General features: G+C 43.9%; 2 protein-coding genes across 5 annotated transcripts in view; one reads left to right on the forward strand and one right to left on the reverse strand.

Annotated features, from left to right (window-relative positions):
* Prmt7 (protein arginine methyltransferase 7) overlaps nucleotides 1–7,941 on the reverse strand; it is a 37,625-nt gene extending 29,684 nt beyond the window's left edge. The window contains exons 1-2 of one of the 3 annotated variants that reach the window (XM_005345422.3): nucleotides 7,872–7,941; nucleotides 6,453–6,618 (exon numbers count right to left, since the gene is read on the reverse strand). In XM_005345422.3, coding sequence (XP_005345479.1) covers nucleotides 6,453–6,547 — 95 coding nt within the window. In that variant the 5' untranslated portion in view covers nucleotides 6,548–6,618; nucleotides 7,872–7,941. The other 2 variants (XM_026777242.1, XM_026777245.1) reach the window with 2 other exon arrangements.
* A 5-nt stretch (nucleotides 7,942–7,946) lies between these two features.
* The window catches only part of Slc7a6os (solute carrier family 7 member 6 opposite strand), a 19,214-nt gene continuing 7,086 nt past the window's right edge, over nucleotides 7,947–20,074 (forward strand). Inside the window, exons 1-5 of one of the 2 annotated variants that reach the window (XM_005345423.2) lie at nucleotides 8,029–8,220; nucleotides 8,304–8,570; nucleotides 12,917–13,126; nucleotides 16,459–16,579; nucleotides 17,407–18,571. In XM_005345423.2, coding sequence (XP_005345480.1) covers nucleotides 8,029–8,220; nucleotides 8,304–8,570; nucleotides 12,917–13,126; nucleotides 16,459–16,579; nucleotides 17,407–17,534 — 918 coding nt within the window. In that variant the 3' untranslated portion in view covers nucleotides 17,535–18,571. Of the gene's footprint in view, nucleotides 8,221–8,303; nucleotides 8,571–12,916; nucleotides 13,127–16,458; nucleotides 16,580–17,406; nucleotides 18,572–20,074 lie in introns of those variants that run through there. The other variant, XM_026777262.1, reaches the window with a different exon arrangement.

Genomic DNA, 20,074 nt, shown 5'->3' on the forward strand with positions numbered 1-20,074 from the left:
CAGAGAAACCCTGTCTCGAAAAACCAAAAAAAAAAAAAAAAAAAAAACTTTATTTATTTGGGGCAAGAAATGCATGCACCATGGCACATGTGTGGGGTCAGAGAATGATTCTGTGGAAGTCAGTGCTCTCCTTAAACCATGTAGGGTCCAAGGATTGAGCTCAAGTCCTTAGGCTTGGCAGCAGACACCTGTACCCACCGAACCATCTTGTCAATTCACAAAATTTATTTTACTATGATCAGTTACTGTCATTCTCTGCTAATGCAAAAAAACAAAACAAAACCTCAGAGCAGATGTCCTTTTTAGACCCAAAAATGCTCTAGTAGTTAACCTAGAGAAGTAATTTATTTATGTGTATATCTGGAAATCAGTTCTTTCTTCCACCTTTACATGGGCCCTGGGGATCAAACTCAGGTTGTTAGTGTTGGTAGTAAACACTTTAACCTGCTGACCCATTTCACTGGCCCACCCATTAGCCTGTAATAGTAACCTATAACCATGAACACCCCATATTATAACACTCAATAATCCTAACACTTGACCTAACCTTGAATGATACTTGTACACATCCACACTAGGAAGAGGAACTGGGAAAAGGACACCATATAGCTGCTGTGTATGTGAGGGTCACCAGGCTCAGAAGTTCACATCACATCCGGGGGAAATGACTGGCTATACCGTGTAAAGAGAAGAAAGTAACATCCATATTTTAGTTCATATCACAGCATCAGGGGAAAATAAGCTAAATATGGTGTGTAAAGGGAAGACAACCAGATAAAGAGATTTCATGAGTGACTGAGGGCAGGTGGGGATGGGAACATGAGCAATCATGCTGGAGGAGGCTGAGGAGGACTGTTAGGAGGTGCAGGGTACTCTCCCACAAGTCTATGGGAAGGACCCCAGGTTAGACTCCCAGCAACAGTGTAGCCTGAACTGGCCATCTCCTGTGCCAGACTGGTGCCTGGCCCAACTGACATCAGAGAGGCAGATGTAGAGACACAAAGCCAAAACATTAAGCAGAGTTTGGAGGAGAGTAGGAACCAGAGGGGTCAAGGATCCACAAGAAGGCTCACACTATCAACTAACCTGGATTCATAGGAGCTCCAAGAGACTGAACTGACAGCCAGGGAGCCTGCATGGGACTGACCTAAGCACTTTGCATATACGTTACAGCTGTGTAGCTTGGGCCTCTTATGGGATCCTAACAGTGAGAACAGGGGCTGTCTCTGACTCTTGTACAGGCTTTAGGGGCCCTACTCCTTATAACTGGGTCACCTTGCCCAACCTCAATACATGGGTAGGTGATTAGTCCCCCTGTAACTTGATATGCCATGTTTTACTGATTCCCATAGGAGATGTGCCCTTTCCTGGATAGAGATGAAAGAGGACGGGATGAGGATGGGAAGGGGGTGGGGGAGAGAAACTGGGAGAGGAAGATGGGGGGGAGGCTATGGCCAGGATGTAAAATAAATAGACAAATTAAAAAAAAAAAAAAGAAAGAAAGAAAATCGCATCCATATTTTCTACCACAGCAACTAAAAATTCTGGAAACTGGGGCCGGGGGCGGAACTCAGTGGCACAACACATGCCTAGCATCTAGCATCTCTAAAGTCCTCAATTAGATCCCCAACAAGTACAAACAGGTAAATAACTTAAAGGAAAGTAGAAGCTGGAAACCCTGTGAATACCCAGGATTCAGGCCACAGCCCAAAGATGCTTTCTGGGAACTCCAGGGGAAGCTGAGGCACTCAGCAAAAGAGGCCTCCAGTTTTCGGCCAGCACAGCTGGGAAAGTTTATCTGAGATGCAAATTTTCTACAGACACCAAGCCACGTTAAGGCGGAGTTCAGAGAGCGACCCCTGAACCAACCCCACTGCAGGCAGTTCTAACACTAGGTGTATACTCCACACTGCCCTGAAATACTTCTCCCTCTGAACCACCTACAGTCCTTCCTGTGCTTACTTTATTCTCAAGCTTAGGAGGGAGCCGCAGCTGTGACTCAATGATAGAACACGTACTTGTCGACATGCGTTGAATGAAGACGAGGGTATAATCCTAAGAATCCTCACTTTGTTCACCATTCACCCCACTGTGTTGGTTAGTTTTTTTGGCTGTCTTGGTTTTGAGACAGATTCTTAACTATGTATCCTCGGCAGGCCTGGAACTTCATACATAGACCAAGCTGTTCTTGCTTGTTTTGATTTTCAATTGACTGGGGGTTTTTCTTTTGTTTGGTTTTGATTTTTCAAGACAGGGTTTCTCTGTGTAACAGTCCTGGCTGTCCTGAAACTCATTTCATAGACCAGGCTGGCCTCGAACTCAGAGATCCACCTGCCTCTGCCTCCCGAGTGCTGGAATTAAAGGCGTGCACCACCAAGATCAAGTTTTTCTTGAACACAAGGAGGTCTACTTGCCTCTATGTAGTTCCCATGGGCTTAGCTTAAAGGTTATGCCATCACCAGCTTGGACTGCTTTTAACTATCAACCTAATAAATTCTGAAACATGGGCTGGCAAGATGATTCAGCGATTAAGAGCACTGGCAGTTCTTCCAGAAATCCTGAGTTCAAGTCCCAGCAAATACACAGTGGCTCAAAGCCATTTATAATGGAATCTGGTGCCCTCTTCTGGCATGCAGGCATATATGCAGATAGAGCACCATATATACAAGATAATTTTTTTTTTTTAAATTTTTTCGAGACAGGGTTTCTCTGTAGCTTTTGGTTCCTGTCCTGGAACTAGCTCTTGTAGACCAGGCTGGCCTCGAACTCCCAGAGATCCGCCTGCCTCTGCCTCCCGAGTGCTGGGATTAAAGGAGTGCGCCACCACCGCCCGGCTAAGATAAAATTTTTAAAAAATCTTTTAAATTCTGAGCTATACAGATATTTTGATACATTATATATATATATATATATATATATATCTTTGATTATGTTGTTCTAGAGGACCCCGACTAAAACAAATATGGTATCAGGAGTGGTTCTGGAGAAAGGGAATTGTAAGAATGATTTTCTCTAGTGTCTGGACAGGTTCTTCAGCTACAGTCACAAAAACTCCTTAGATGCACACTTTTAATCACCAGAACTTGGGAGGCAGAGGCAGGCAGACTTGGAGGCCAGTGTGGAATACAGAGCAAGTTCCAGGACAGCCAGGACTACAAAGAGAAATCCTGTCTTGAAAAGCAAACATAAAAGTTCCTCAGACAGTATGGAAGCACTGAAAATCCATGGTATGCACTATTAAAAGAACTTATCGAGATAAATGCATTTGATTCCCAATTCTCCTCTTGTGAGGTATAGGGAATTTAGTGACTCTGTGTATGAAAGCTTTGAAGATTTGTGACAAAATAAAAATAGTGATGCTGGTTTCTTCCTTTAAGTATCTTTGGACAAAGATATAAAAGACAAAAATGAGTTGGGTAATAAAACTTACTTGTTCCATATGCACATATGCAATCTAAAGGTTTGTAAGTGTGCACTGGAAGAAAATCTCCTGCACACACACCCCCCACCCCACCCCGCAAAAAAAATTCATTAAGTGAGTGAGCTTTAAAATAGTAACACCAGCTAAGTCACACTTGAAATGTTGAGAACCAGTAGTTACCTGGTCCTTAAAGTTTGATGTCTCAAAAGTTAGAGTAGTCCCAGAATAGCTATCACTCACTGGGGGCTACAACCAGTAGTTACTTACTTAATCCACAAGGTGGGGTGCCCCAGTAGTCCAGTCTGGCACCTGGAGCCCAGAAAGTCGCTGGAAGAGTGCCTGGTTTCTACTCCACTGAAACTCTGGCTTTCTCATCTGCTATCAGAGAAGGAAGTAGCAGCAGCAGAGCAAACTGCCTCATTGGCAAGACAGAAGGCCAAGCAAGTAAATAGGGGAAACTTCCTTCCGAAATGCCCTTTTTGTTTTGGTTTCTCTGTAGCTCTGGGGGCTGGCTCTGCTTCCCAAGTGCTGGGATTAAAGGTGTGCACCACCAATGCTCGACTGAAATACTCTTTTTCATCTGGGTGCTACCAAAAGGTGACATTCGCAATCAGGGTGCGCCTTCCTACCTCATCAAGACAAGAGGAAAAATCCTTCAGGACCAGCTTCCTACTCAGGTGAGTCAATTATAATTGTGGCAAGTTAACATTGAAACCAAACATGACAAACACACACCCAGTCCCATTTGTACTGTCTACAGATACTTTCATCAATTTCCATCTCCTCTTCCAGGGCTTTTTATGAAAAATAAGCAACACCTTATTTCTGACACAAAAGCAGTATAATTCTACTTGCATTTTCATATAAAATATTGTGAAGACCACTCTACCAGTGGAGGATGAAATGAAAATAAGGAACTTCATTCCTGCCTTCCCTTTTGCGCTGTTTTTTGCTATATACATAAGCCACAGGTTTGCCTAACAATGTTGATAGACATCTATGTTATTTTCAACGTTTTGCTATTTCTGACTGAGAATAAAACCAACCAAGCCAAGAATAAAGAAAAATACATTTATTTGGTGCTAATTAGGATTTCAACCTAAGATAAATTCACGTACTGTTGAAAATGTGCTCCCTATTCACTTCGTATGTTGTGTGCACATTCATACATGTGCGTGTGCACAAGCACGCGTCTGTACAAGCACGTGGAAACTGGAGGAAAATCTCCAGCCATCCTCATTTATACTATGCCCCTCCTTTGAGTCAAGGTCTCTCACTGGCCTAGCTTATCAACTAGAATAGACTAGCTGACCAGCAAGTCCCAGGGATCCTCCGGTCTCCACTTCTGCAGAGCTGAGATTACAAGCAGACATCACCACACCCATTTGTTTGATTCTAATGTAGATTCTGGGGGCTAGAGAGATGATTCAGCAGTTCAGAGCACTTATTGCTTTTGCAAAGAACCAAGGTTTGATTCCCAGCACCCACATGGTGCCTCACAACTGTCTAACTCTAGTACCATGGGATCCAACGCCCTCTTCTGACCTCCGTGGGCCCTGGACACATGTGTTGCACAAACGTACATTCAGGCACATGCATAAAATTAAGAGCCAGATGGAGTGGCACTTGCCTTTAACCCTAGCACTTAGGAAGCAGAGACCAGTAGATTTTTGTGAGTTCAAGGCCAACCTGGTCTACATACCAAGGACACATAGCAAGATCCTGTCTCAAAAATAAATAAAATCTCGGGGCTGGAGAGATGGCTCAGCAGTTAAGAGCACTGACTGCTCTCCCAGAGGTCCTGAATTCAATTTCTAGCAACCACATAGTGGCTCACAGCCATCTATAATGGGATCCTGATGCGCTGTTCTGTCTGATGTTCTCTTCTGTCATGCAGAAATACATGCAAATAGGGTACTCATATACATAAACTACAAAACTAAATAAATCTTAAAAAAAATAAATAAAATACAAAAAAATCCAAGTTGGTTTGTTTTTTTTTTTTTTTTGTTTTTTCGAGACAGGGTTTCTCTGTGGTTTTGGAGCCTGTCCTGGAACTAGCTCTTGTAGACCAGGCTGGTCTTGAAATCACAGAGATCCACCTGCCTCTGCCTCCCAAGTGCTGGGATTAAAGGTGTGCGCCCGGCGCCAAGTTCTTTTATTTTTAATTATATACGTATTAGTCTATCTGTGTGTGGATACATGTACCTCTGAGTGCCAAGTACCCAGAGTCCAGAAGCGAGCATCAGATCTTCCAGAGCTAGTTACAAGAGGTTGAACTGCCCGCCCTCTTAACTGCTGACCCATCTCTGCAGCTCCCTGCTTACTTTTTAAAGAGACATCCACTCACTGCTTCCTGGCTTTTCCAGCCACTCACACAGCTGTTGCTAATGGTCAGCAGTACTCAGGCCTTCTTGGCAGCCTGACCCTAACAGCCACTCCTTCTTCCCTAAACTTCCCTTTTCTTTCCATCCCAACTTTCCTTCTGGTTCTGCTTCTGCCTCCTCAGCTTATCCTGATTTTACATTCCAGACCCTCCTTTGTTGAGATGCTGCACTGTCTCTCAATTTCAACTTTCCCAAGTTCTACAAATTCTGTGTCTCAAGACTCTACTAGCATCCCCATCTGAATGTCCAAACCGTAACCCCTCGTGTCCAACGCCTTTCCCTCTAGAACACTGCCTCCCCTTCTCTCAGGGAGTGACATCTCCGTCCTCTGAGTCCCTCTAACCAGAAGACATCTTGGTCCTTCTTGAACTTTGTCTCCCTTACTGCATACAGTGAGTTATTAAACTCAAGTTCCTCCAGGCTGGTTTTTCCTCTCCCCTCGACTGCTTCTACTTTAGGATTACAGTAACCACCTACTCCCCTCTCTCTCCAGCCCACGTCCCACACTGCTTTCAGCAAATGTTTTATTTTCCTATTCAACATCTCAACTCCTCAGAAAACAATATCCAAAATCTTCCTCAAAACTATATTAATGACTTTGAGCCCTCACAGCCTGCAGCCAACTGAGAAGCATCCCATGTTACCTGGCAATTTCCTGGTGGTAATCATAGTGTTCATCCTCCTCCAGCCATTCCAGGGATCCCGTGGTTGGATTGGCACGGCCACAGAAGACCTTCATGGTGCCAACTGGCTCCTCAATGTTTGCACAGAAACAGATCTGGATATCAGAAACCTAATCAGTTCTAATGCCTATAGTGAAAGCAAGGGACAAGAAAACAAAAGGGAAAAGATCAAGAAACAGGCAAAAAATTCAAAGTCACCTAAGAATTTTATTAATGATGGCACAAGTCTTCAATCTCAACTCTGGGGAAGAAAGGCAGGAGGATCTGTTAATTCAAGGCCAGCATGCAGGGTCTACACAGAAAGCTCTAGGCCAGTGAGAACTACATAGTGATAGCCCCAATCTCCAAAAAATACTACTCAGTATTTTAATATTTCCAGCGAGAATGATCTCATTTTCTATGCAGCATATCCCATCAAGAACTATGATAACAGCCAAGTGTGGTAGCACATAGAGAGTCCCAGCACTCAGGAGGCCAAGGTGGAAAGATCTGAAGGTTGACACCAGCCTGGACAACACTGGAGGCCTGTCACAAAAACAAGAACAAAATATAACGAGATGGTGCATGTCTTTAATTCCAGCATTTAGAAGGCAGAGGCAGGAGGCTCTCTATGAGTTCCACAGCTGACAGAACTACAGTGAAACAGGAGAGAGAGAGAGAGAGAGAGAGAGAGAGAGAGAGAGAGAGAGAGAGAAACCATAGTGATATATAATGCTGTGTGGAAAGGAAACTTTGGCGCTCTTCAGAAAGTCCAAAAGGATCAAAAGCGCCTCACAAGTTCATCCGGGTGCAGCCCTCAGGTGAAGGCGAGTGAGAAGGCAAAAAGAGAGCCAAGCAATGAGCTAACAGGAGAGAGCAGGAGTGCCCAAGGGTCATTCCTCAGCATACTAAACACACTTATCTGTCACGTCGCCACGGTTTAACTAAGAGCACACTTAGAAGCGCACTGAGGGTCTCTCCGGAGTTTTAATAAAAAGGATGACTGCGTAGGGCACACACATTTACAGCACTACTGCGGGCAAGTGATGGAAACTGCACGGTTTCCAGCTACTCAGAACACTAAGAAAGCCATCCCGAATGAGAGAACGGCTGACCGGTTCAGGGACCGAAGGCACCAGTCTTGTGGCCTAGACCTTGCTCTACGCTCAGGCACAATTTGAAAAGGACGATCACCCAAGCGGACTGCCGGGGCTGGGCGGACCTGTCCGCCAGTGTGCTTCAACAACTCCACGTGGACTCCGGCAAAGTCCTGAAGTATCCCGGGGACCCGAATATACCCACGCCAGGGCCCCGCGCCAGAGCCTTAGAAATGAGGTCCGAAAGCTGACCGCACCCGGGAGCAGCCACGGCCCTACCTCCCCAGCACCGCCAAGAGCTCACCCGCTGTGAGCTGCACGCCTCTCGCCGCCACTGCCGCGGCCATTGGGCCTCACCCTCGACCCGGGGGCGGGGCCTCCTGCGTAGGCGTGACGTTCCACGCGGCGCGGCCCTCCCGTCACACCCCGCGCCTTCCCACAGTGCTTCGCGACAGCTCGCTATGGAGGCCGGCAGGACTGCGGTGTTGCGCGTGAAGCGGAAGCGTAACGCGGAGCCTGCAGAAGCTCTCGTGCTGGCTTGTAAACGCCTCCGGAGCGGCGAGGTCCAGTCGTCTGCTCAGGAGACGCCGGAGGGTCCGGAGACAGCGGCTGAGAGTAATGTCTTCCGGTTGGTTGCTACCGTGCGCTCCCAGGTAGGAGGTGGGGGGTGGGGGGGACTCAGGAAGGGAGCTTTGAACGCTGCCCGGGCCGTCATCCTTTTCCTGTCGCCCCTCAGGAGGAGCCCATCCAGCAGCTTGTGCGGGCTGCCCTGCGCCCGTCCCGGAGCAGCCAGCTGCGTATCCGCCGTGACCTTCGCGCCTCGGTTCGCGAGGTCCGTAAAGAGGGCCGCTACAGGGTAGTCTCCAACCACCGATCCTCAGGGACCTCCAGTGGTTTGGAGTCCCAGTGTGTGTCAGAAGCTGATGGGGATGCAGGCTTCCAGTTGTTGGACCTGGTCCACGAGGAGGGAGACCCAGAGGCGGCTGCCACAGACTGCTGCAGAGTGAGTACTGAATGTCTCTGTTCTACTCCCAAAGGCAGAGACCGCATAAACTCTGAGAATGGATAACCCACTCTAAAAACCCTGTTTTGCCTGTTTGGGTTTTGTTATAGTTGTTTCCTTGAGAGTTTCGCTGTGTGGCCCTGATTGACAGAGTACTGGCAATATATCCCAAGCAAACGTGTGCCCCCAGCGGTCCTCCTGCTTCAGCTGCCCTAGCGCTGGGATTACAGGGATGTACCACCACACACCTCATGGGGGGCAGGGAGGGGTGTGTGTTGATGTAGTTGTCCAGGCCTTTAATACCAGCACTCAGGAGACAGGAATGAAGATGTCTTTGTGTTCAAGACCAGCCAGGGCTACACAGTGAGACCAGGTCTCAAAATAAATAAATTGTTGTAGGCCTTTCAAAAAAGTAGATTTGGGCCTATTTAAAATATATACATTATTAGTTAGAGATTGTGTTAGACTTCCGTTGCCCTGACAAAGGAATTTTTTTTTTAAAGTTCACAACTTGAGAGATTTGGACCATGGTCAGCCTGCTCAATTGCTATGGTTCTGTATTAGTGGAATACTATGGCAAGAGGAGTATGGCAGAGCAGACCCTCTATAGAGGCCAGCAAGCACACTGGAGCCAGGTGGTGGTGCCACATGCCCTTAGCTCCAGCACTTGTATGGCAGAGGTGGATCTCTGTGAGTTCAGGATCAGCCTGGTCTACAAATTAAGTTCCAGGACACAGAGGACTGTTACACAGAGGAAACCCTATGGGGGGGGTATGTTTTCTTAATAATTATACTTCTAAGATGTAACCTAGATAAATAATTCAACAAAAGTACACAACTATGGCATTAACAAAAGATAACTTGATTTTCTAAGTTGTGCTATATACTTAGTTTCTGTTTGGGCTTTGTTTTGCATTGCTTTTGGGGTAAGTGGTCTTCACCAAACTATATCCCAAACTCTTAGTTTCCTTTAATTTGTTTAATCTCCAAAAATACTATTAATTAGATACTTTTATCACCATTTTGTTCTTAACTTTTTCAAAAAAGTTTTATTAGCATGTATTGACTATTCATTCGGACATTTTTTTTGTTTGTTTGTTTTTGTTTTTGTTTTTCGAGACAGGGTTTCTCTGTGGTTTTGGAGCCTGTCCTGGAACTAGCTCTTGTAGACCAGGCTGGTCTCGAACTCACAGAGATCCGCCTGCCTCTGCCTCCCAAGTGCTGGGATTAAAGGCGTGCGCCACCACCGCCCGGCTTCATTCGGACATTTTTGTACATCTATACTGTCTTTTGAGCGTATCCGTTCCCTCTGCCCGTCTTCGTTCCACTCACCCCTTCTCAGCCCCTCTTCTCAGTGAACCTGTTATTATTCTACTGTTCTTGCTATGTCTTTGATTATGTATGTGTACCCATGAGTTTACTTTTGATTGCTCATAGAAGCATGGGTGAGGGATTTCTAGCTGTGTTACCTGGACTTCTCTGTGTCTGTTTGTTTCTTTCTGAGATAGACAAGTCTCTCTCTGTGTCTCTCTGTGTAGACAAGGCTGTCAGAGAGCTGCCTGCCTCTGACACATCCACATACTGGGATTAAAGGTATGCATTGCTGTTACGGCAATGAACGGTAGACAGAAATTATAATAAAATATTCAGCTTTAATAAATGAAGGACTTACAAGACCAAGGTTCCCGCGGAGAACAGGAAAACAGAAGAAGGGAAGGCGGGGAGCACACCCGCAATATTTATAAGTAAAAAATATCCTCAGGGGATCCCGCCCTACAAGCAAGGTGATTCCACCCTACAAGCAAGGTGATTGGCTGGGGCTTCCCCTACATCTCCCCCTTTTGTCTAAATAAGATAGAGCCAAACCAAACACAACTATATGCAATAGGAACAAATAATAAATATACTAAACATTCTATTTCAAGAAGTCTAAATAATGTAGAGAGTAACTACAATTATCTAGTCTTCAACTCCGTCAAAGATCTGAGAAGGGAGGTAATATTACTTAACAAACGAGAAATATCCAAAATGTGCAACAAATGACAGAGACAACTGACAATCACCCAAAGTCTCGTTTGCAAAGTTGAGTTAACCAACTTTGGCTAAGGCCTAACATAACTGGCATACCATTATTAAAGGCAAGAAACCTTTTAGAACTTTCCTACCCTGTCTTGGCAAGATAAGACAATCCTGTGTCATCCACTTATGGATATTTTGTATCTTTGTCAGTAGTTGAGGTATGGGCTTTTCTTAACCCAAAGGCCAGTTCTGCCAAGAAGACAAGCTCCCAGTGGAGTGTCTTTGGTGCTCAACGTTCTCTCGGGAGTAGAGCGGTGATGCCAGGAGTGTTTTTGTCTCGGTATGGAATTCTAGGTTAGATTAAAGGCCATTTTCTATAGCTCTGCTACACCTGCCTTTGTATAGTTCACTAATGTCTGACCACATGCCTTCTTTCTGGAGAGGTGACTGACTTAATATTGCAGGAAGACAGAACAGTGCCTCCTGGTGAATATATGGTAAACACTATGCTAACTATTGATGCTGGTGTGCCTGGAAGGCTAGTAGCCACCAGCTGATTTGTGTGCTTGCTAAAAGTTAGGTTGGTGATTAAATAATACATAAACTTACAAAACTGGAGTTTCTTAGGGTGATCCAAGAAAAGCAAGCATAATACTTTGAAAAAAAAGTAGATAACCTTAATTGGTGGAAATGTTACCATATTAGAGCAGTGGTTCTCAACCTTCCTAATGCTAAGATCCTTTAATACACTTCCTCGTGTTGTGACCCGAACTATAAAGTTATTTCATTGTACCAAGCAGTGGTGGTACATGCCTTTAATCCCAGCACTCAGGAGGCAGAGGCAAGCCTGGTCTACAGAGCTAGTTCCAGGATAGCCAGGGTACACAGTGAAACCCTGACTCTGGAAAAAAGAAAAAAAAATTGTTGTTACTTCATAACTGTAATTCTGTTACTGTTAAGAATTGTAATGTAAATATCTGATATGCAGTATATCTGATGTGCCACCCCCCAAAGAGGTCGCAACCAACAAGTTGAAAACCACTGACTTCGAGGCAGAACTGCTGTGAAGGAGGAAGGTGTGGTAGAGCTGTATGCCGGTGGTCTGCATGCCATAGTTACAGCTGTGAAGGAAGAAGGTGTGGTAGAGCTGCAGGTGGTCTGCACGCCATAGGCTATAGGTGTCACTCTAAGGAAACAATCTGCTATTGCAGTTAACCGCATGTGTGTCTGTTCTTCCTAGGAAAGATGCTCTGGTCCACTGACTATAGGTACAGATTAAGTTCCTTTCCTTCCACTGGTTGACTGACATGCAGCCCTCAGAAAGTGTTAAGTGTTGGTGCTTTCAGGGTCATTTCTACTTTTTAAATGGAATGGCAGTGAAATTAGGTAAGGGCTTGTTTTCCCCAAGATTCTCACCATTTTTCAAATGCAGAAATGACATACTCATTTCAATACTGTTTATGAAGGCTAATAATTAATTCAAGAACTAGATAATACATGGGGCTATAGAGAGATGGCTCAGCAGCTTACTTGCTGTTTCATCATGAGGACCTGGGTTCAGTTCCCAGCACCTTAAAAGGCATAAGACACCTTAAAACAGCAGTTTCAAGTAGACCCAGTACCGTCTGCGGTCCAGGCACAGTGTACAAGTAGTGTGCATCTAGACAAAGAGGCGTATGCACATAACACGCATATAAACATTTTAAAGCAATAGACATACACAATGATTTGGAGTATTAAGATTGATAATCTTAAAGATCTGCAACATGGGAAATATGTGTTTAACAGTACAATGTGCTCTTTGTAATGTAACTGAAAATATGAGGGCATATATGCAGACATTAAAAATAACTTTTCTGAGAGCTGGTGAGATTGCTAGGGCCCACATGTGCATCATGGCACACCCATGTAGTACCGTCCCGGTTTCCTTTCTGTTGCTGCGATACGTTTTGAACAAAAGTAACAGGGTAGTAAAGGGTTTAGGAAAGGCAGGAACTTGAAGCAGAAACCATGCAGAATGCTGCTTTTGTTGTTGTGGGCCTAAGGAAGAACATAATAGCAAAGAGTATTCAAAAAAACCTGTAGAAGCAGGAAGAGACTAGGCATGTGTGGATATAAGAATCTGGAATACACCTGCACTCCCAGTAGTCTGTCTGGTGTATACAGCAAGTTCCCTGCCAGTCATGACGACATAGTGAAATGTAGCCTGGCTCAAAACAATATAAAAAGCATCTTGAACACAGCATGAAAGACAGTAACAGGCCTTCACTTACCCAATCCTTACAACGTTATTTGACTCTTATTGCTGGCATCTGTTTTCTTTGTAGACATCTGATCCAGATGTGATCCTCTGCAATTCTGTAGAGCTGATCCGTGAGAGACTGACTATTTCTGAAGATGGACCACAAGTGGAGCCCCAGAAGGACCCAAAGCACGATGATGACTATGTATATGACATTTACTCTATGGAAATGGCCCCTCTAGAATGGATTGAGGACATCCTGTCTGTGCAGCCCTACAGCCAGGAGTGGGAGCTGGTAAGGGGTCCAAGAGGAGGAAGACATGTATCAGGGTGCTTTGACTTCCTAGACCTTACTCTTTTTTGGTTTTGTTTGCTCTTAAATTTTAAAATTAATTTTAATTAGTATGTATGCCATGGTACGTGTGGAAGTCAGGGGACAACTTGTTCTTTCTACCATGTTGGCTCCCGGGATCAAACTTACTTAGGTCATCAGGCATGGTAGCAAGTACCTTTAACCACTAAGTCATCTTGCTATCCTTCCTTGTTGAGATAGGGTCTCATGTAGCCCAAGCTGGCCTCAAACTTGCTATGTACCTAGAAATAAATTTCTGATCCTTCTATGTCCAGAATACAAATGCTGGGAATACAGACTTGTACCACCATTTCTGGCTTCCTTCACTGTCCCCCTTTAGTTTGGGAGTGGGGGCAATGTGTGAATGCATGTTCCTGTTTATTGGAGCACATGGAGGCCCAAAGTTAAAATTGAGTGTCTTCCTTGAAGTAGGGTCTCTCACTGAAGCCAGAGCTCTCCAATCCTAATAAATTAATGAAACAGATTGCTCCAGGGGTGCATATCTCTGATCCTGTGCTGGGATCTCAGGCAGGCTACCCTGCCCACCCAGCTTTACATGGGTTCTGGATATCCAAACTCTGGTGCTTAAGCTTGTACAGCAAGTATTTTATCCACTAAGCCATGTTCTAGTCCCCCTTTTGTTTCTGAAACAGTATCACTATGTAGCCCAGCAGGCCTTGAACTTTGGCGATCTAAATTGCCTCAGCTTCCCCAATATTGGGATTACAAGCATATAACACCAGAGACACCTGACTATGGACTCCACTCTTGATGTTTGGGTTTTTTTTGTTTTGTTTTTGGCTTTTGAAGACAGTGTTTCTTTGTATAATAGCCCTGGCTGTCCTGAAACTTGCTTTGTAGACCAGGCTAGCCTCAAACTTAGAGATCCACCTGCCTCTGCCTCCAAGTGCTGGGATTAAAGGCGTGTGCCACCACTGCCTGGCTAGAATCCACTCTTTAATAAACATTGTTCTAGTTCTTGTTTTTGCTTAAAAGGAAAATTCTATTCTAAATCATCTATAGAAACCCTTGTTTAATGCAGCAAATATATTAAATGCAGACTACCTACTCAGAAAGTTTTGTTCATATTCAATCTTCAGATGTCTTGGAATCTTGATTTCTTTTTGAAGAGGACCTAGGTTTGAGTCCCAGAATTGTCAAAACTAGACATTAGCATGAATAAGAACAAAAAAAAACTTGTCGAGCACTGGTGTTGAGAATCCCAGCACTTGAGAGGCAAAGGAAGGCGGCTCTCTATGCCTGATTTACAGTGCAAGTTCTAGGACAGCCAGGCGGTTACACAGAAAAACCCTGACTTAAAGAAAAAACACAAGGCCGGGCGATGGTGGCGCACGCCTTTAATCCCAGCACTCGGGAGGCTGAGGCAGGCGGATCTCTGTGAGTTCGAGACCAGCCTGGTCTACAGAGCGAGTTCCAGGACAGGCTCCAAAGCCACAGAGAAACCCTGTCTCGAAAAACCAAAAAAAGAAAAAACACAAAACAAAACTTTTATGTGCTCTCTGCCTACCACTTTCAAACCATTTGCATGCTGATGCCCAGAGGCCAGAAGAGTGTGTTAGATCTTCTGGAAGTGAACTTATAGAAAATTATAAGTCGTAAAGTAGGTGCTAGGAATTGAACCTAAATCCTCATCAAAAAAAAAAAAAAAAAAATCAAAAAAAAAAAAAAAAAAAAATCAAGTGCTTTGCTGAGAGGTGGTGGCAGCAGTAGGGAGGCAGAGGCCAAGTTGATCTCTGAGTTTGAGGCCAGCCTGGTCTACAGAGTGACTTCCAGGACAGCCAAAGCTACACACAGAAACCCTGTCTCCAGGAGCTGGAGAGATGGCTCAGAGGTTAAGAGCATTGCCTGCTCTTCTAAAGGTCCTGAGTTCGATTCCCAGCAACCACATGGTGGCTCACAACCATCTGTAATGAGGTCTGGTGCCCTCTTCTGACCTGCAGACATACACACAGGCAGAATATTGTATATATAAGTAAATAAATAAAAAATTTAAAAAAAAAAAGAAACCCTGTCTCCAAAAAAAAAAAAAATTATCAAGTGCTCTTAATTGCTGAGTCATCTCACCATCCCCCAAGAATAGAAACAGTTAAATTTTTTATTATTTACTTATTTTTGGTTTTGGTTTTTTTGAGACAGGGTTATCTCTGTAGCTTTGGAACCTGCCCTGGAACAGGCTGGCCTCAAACTCCCTGTCTCTGCCTCCCAAATGCTGGAATTAAAGGCATGCGCCACCACTACCCAGCAACATTTTAAATTTTAAAAAATAGCCAGGCATGCTGGTATACATCTTGAATCCCAGCATTTAGGAGACAGAGGCAGGCAGGTTTCTGTGAAACCATCCTGAGCAAGCTCTAGGCCAGTTAGGCCTATATAGTAAGACCCTGTCTTAGAAGAGAGAATGAAAATTTAACATCCTAACTCCATTTTAAAAAAAAAAAAATGTTAAGATTTGAGCTTAAGAGATGGCTACTCTTTCAGAGGTCCCAAGTTCAATTCCCAGCAACCACATGATGGCTCACAACCATCTATAGTGGGATCTGATGCCCTCTTCAGGCATGAAAGTGTACATGCGCACTCATACACTGAGTCTTTAAAAAATTAGAAATAAGCTGGGCAGTGGTGGTGCATGTCTTTAATCCCAGCACTCAGGAGGCAGAGGCAGGCAGATCTCTGTGTGTTCGAGCCCAGCCTGGTCTACAGAGCAAGTTTCAGTTCCGGCTCCAAAGCTACAGAGAAACACTGTCTTGAAAAACCAAATAAACAAATGAATGAATAGAAAAACCTTGCTTTAAAAACAGTTTAGCTGTGCAGTGGTTGGCCTTTAATCCCAGCACTGGGGAGGCAGAAACAGGTGGATCTCTGTGGGTGCCATTGGGGACCTCTATTACCAATTTTGCAGATAAGTTGCACTCACCTTAGACAACTATGTCGTCTCTAATCCTGCTCTCCTGTACTATTTATTCTGATCCTGGCCTTTTGATCTTTGGCATCGCCCAGTCCTTCAAAGAATCTGAAGAGGAATGCCACTACCTCCTCTACACTCATCACCCTCTAATGATATTGGAATGTGGTGTCTGTAGCTAGAGTGGAGTTAAGATTATGCAGTCTCCTGTAAAGCAGAGTCAGATGAACTCTGAATCTGCCATTTTTACATTGTACCTTTACTTTAATCCGCCCTTATGCCAGTAGCTTCCCATAAGGAACATAACTTAGAGGTTTTAGACTTAAACTGGTGTTTATATTGAGATGCTCAGGTGAATGAAGATCAGCAACCAGAAGATACATATGAAGATGATGATGATGATGATGAAAACAGTGAGAATAATTGGCGCAATGAGTACCCAGATGAAGAAAGCAGTGATGAAGATTCTAGAGGTGGGTAGCAACCCAGATGGGGAGGGACTGGTAGGAGTAAAGACTGAAGGGAAGATGTAATTCATTGATGGGTATGTTGCAAATGGCTGGCTTTCCCTCTCTTTCCAGGGGAACTACTGGGGTATAATATACTGGGGTACAGAACTACTAGGTCCTAATTTTTAACTAGTTACTGCCTATGTATGGGAAGTCATTTCACTTCTTGAACATCATTTTCTCTCTAAAAATGAGACAATATTGGATCAGCTTTAGCATTTGGTAGATTGTGTAGCACATTCTTTCCCCTATTCCCATCAAGCAAGAAAGTATCAACAGGGTTGGAAAGATGCTTAATGTCTAAGAGCTTTGGCAGCTTTTGAAAAGATCTAGGTTTTCTGAGTTGTGTCAATGGCAGCTTACAACCATCAATTTCCATTCCATTCAGTTCCAGGGAACCCTATGTCAGGCATACATGGGATGCACATACATACATACATACATTCATGGAAAAACACTTAGATACATTAAAAAATAAATAAGAGAACTCGGCGTGGTAGTGCATGCCTTTAATTCCAGCACTTGGGAGACAGATGGACCCGAGTTAAGGCTAGTCTGGTTTACAAAGTGAGTTCCAGAACAGCCACAGCTAGACAGAAACCCTCTCTTGGGGAAGAAAACCAAACATACCATCCAGCAAGTCTAGCAACATGAGTTGGATCTCCAGAACCCTTGCTATGGAAGCAGCACCAGCTTTCACAAATTGTCATCTGACCACCACACCTGTACACTCCATATATATTGACTCGAGCGCGCATTTTATGGAGAATAAAGTCCTTATCTCCTTATAGGCTCTAATGAATACAACAGCCTCAGCGAGGAGGAAAGCAGCAGCAGGCAGTTGGTGTGGAGCAAGTACCCTTTGGATGTACAGAAGGAGTTTGGCTATGATAACCCCCATGATCTGGATTCGGATTGATGGTCTCCTAAGATTCTTCCATAAGCCCTTGAGGACTGACTGCAGTGTCATCATCTTAGGATGCCTAACTGAACATATAGAAGGAAAAACTATGCCCCAGCACAGCAAAGACCTAACTAAGGGCTCTTCTTATAAGTGATTAAGTGAAGCCAAGCATGCTGGCTCCTGCCTGTAATTTCCAGCATTCAAGAATCTGGGAGTAGAAGGAGCACTGAAAATGAAAGGCTAGCCTAGACTACATAGAAAGTTTTAGGCTAACCTGAGCAAAAGAATTAAGATTCTATTTAAAAAAAAAAAAGTTATCCTACAGTCTGGAAAATAAAATGATGTGAAACCTCCAGCCCGGGTGGTTTTTCTGTGATCCCACATCTATGCTCAAGCCTAAAACAGCTGGAGGGAGGAAGCTATTTCCATCGGCAGTCAATTTACCTTCCCTACTGGAGTGCCTGCCTCCAGTGAAGCCTGTTTTCTTTGATGGATGTCATCTCTACAAGGGCAACAGTGCCTCCCCTGCCTGAACTATGGGAAGTAACTCCTCTCCCACTTTGGACTATAATGGTCTTAAAGACTGCTGTCATCTTTTGGTAGTAGTGTTAAGGAACAGTATTATGTGATATTCTCTAATAAAAATTAACTTTTTACACAGAAGCAAGCAATTCTTTTAAATCCTTTTTAACCTGCTTATCTTAGGTGTTTTCTCCTCAGAAAAGAGATTAGTGAGACAGACATTTCAGAATTAACTTTAAAGTTAACTGTTTACAGCACTTAGAAAAAACAGGTTACAGTTGTCCCTTAGTATACCATGGCCCATTGTTCCAGGACTGACAGAATCCACCATATATATTCAAGTACATTAATATAAATTGTCATAGTATTTGCACATATAATCTATGTCCTTCAGATTATAAAAATCTAATGTAAACTATCTAAATTGTACCACTGCCCTTTGGGGAAGGATAAGAATAAATATGTACATGGTTAGAATAGGCACATTTTCCCCAAAATACCTTTTGTTTTTGGTTTGTTTGTTTTTTGCTTTTTTGATGTTTTTTTTTAATATTTATTATTTATACAATATTCTGTCTGTGCGTATGTCTGCAGGCCAGAAGAGGGCACCAGACCTCATTACAGATGGTTGTGAGCCACCATGTGGTTGCCAGGAATTGAACTCAGGACCTTTGGAAGAGCAGGCAATGCTCTTAACCACTGAGCCATCTCTCCGGCCCTTTTTTGATGTTTTGAGACAAAGTTTCTCTGTAGCTTTTGCATCTGTCCTGGAACTAGCTCTGTAGACCAGGCTGGCCTTGAACTCACAGAGATCCACCTGCCTCTGCCTCCCAAGTGCTGGGATTTAAGGCATGCTCCACCACCACCCAGCTTCCAAAATACTGTTTTTTTAAAAAAAATCTACCCACCATCAATAAGATTTTTGTTACCAGAACTCTTTTTTTTTTTAAATATTTATTATGTATACAATATTCTGTCTGTATGTCTGCAGGCCAGAAGAGGACACCAGACCTCTTTACAGATGGTTGTGAGCCACCATGTGGTTGCTGGGAATTGAACTCAGGACCTTTGGAAAAGCAGGCAGTGCTCTTAACCACTGAGCCATCTCTCCAGCCCCGTTACCAGAACTCTTACAAGCATTTCCTACTCATTTTCTGAATCTCAGCTGTAGATGTAGTATTACTGTCTACCAGAACTTTCCACAGCATGTTCTATGTATGCACTGTGCAATTGTATGGCTGCTGAGCACTTGAAATATGATTGGTACAACTGAGAAAGCAGGGATTTTTGTTTGGCGGTGAGGGTGAGACAGTCTCTCTTTGCTGTGGCTGTCCTGGAGCTCACTATGTAGACCAGGCTGGCAATGAACCAGAAGAAAGCCAACCGCCTCTACCTCCCTGGTGCTGGAATTAAAGGTGTGAGCCACCACAACCAGCATTAGGAGGTTTTTGCTTGGTTGGGTTTTTTTGGGGGGAGAGGACGTCAAGACAGGGTTTCTCGGTGTTACCCTGACTGTCCTCAAGATCTATTTTCCTCTGGAGTGCTAGGGTTAAAGGTGGGGCCACTAAGACCCACCCACCCTGTCACGAGTATTTTGACTTTCTTTTTAATCTGTAACTTGCAATCTTGCTTTAGTCTTCCAAGTGCTATCAATTTGGTTGGACTTTTATTTCATTTTAACTTGGCTACATGTGGCTAGTAGTAGATACTGTATAGGTCTAGGGAAATAACCTCCAGAACATTCAATTCAGCAAATGCCCTCTTAGCCTGTGATAGCTGATTCCTGGGAAAATGAATTGCACAGATGCTTTCTTCTACTATTTACAAGTTCATAAGCCTCTGTTCATTCTTTCACTCTCTGTCTATAAGACTCTCCCTATGTGGTAGTTCCTACCTACAGGAGGTATTAAACTGGTCAAATTGGTCTAATTTGTGTACTCGTGTTTATTACAACTAATAAAACTATCCCAGTTACTTTATTCTGAATATCAATGAACAATTCAGTGTTTCTTTTTTTTTTTTTAATATTTATT

Source organism: Microtus ochrogaster, chromosome 4 (genome assembly GCF_000317375.1).
Source record: "Microtus ochrogaster isolate Prairie Vole_2 chromosome 4, MicOch1.0, whole genome shotgun sequence".
NCBI lineage: Eukaryota > Metazoa > Chordata > Mammalia > Rodentia > Cricetidae > Microtus > Microtus ochrogaster.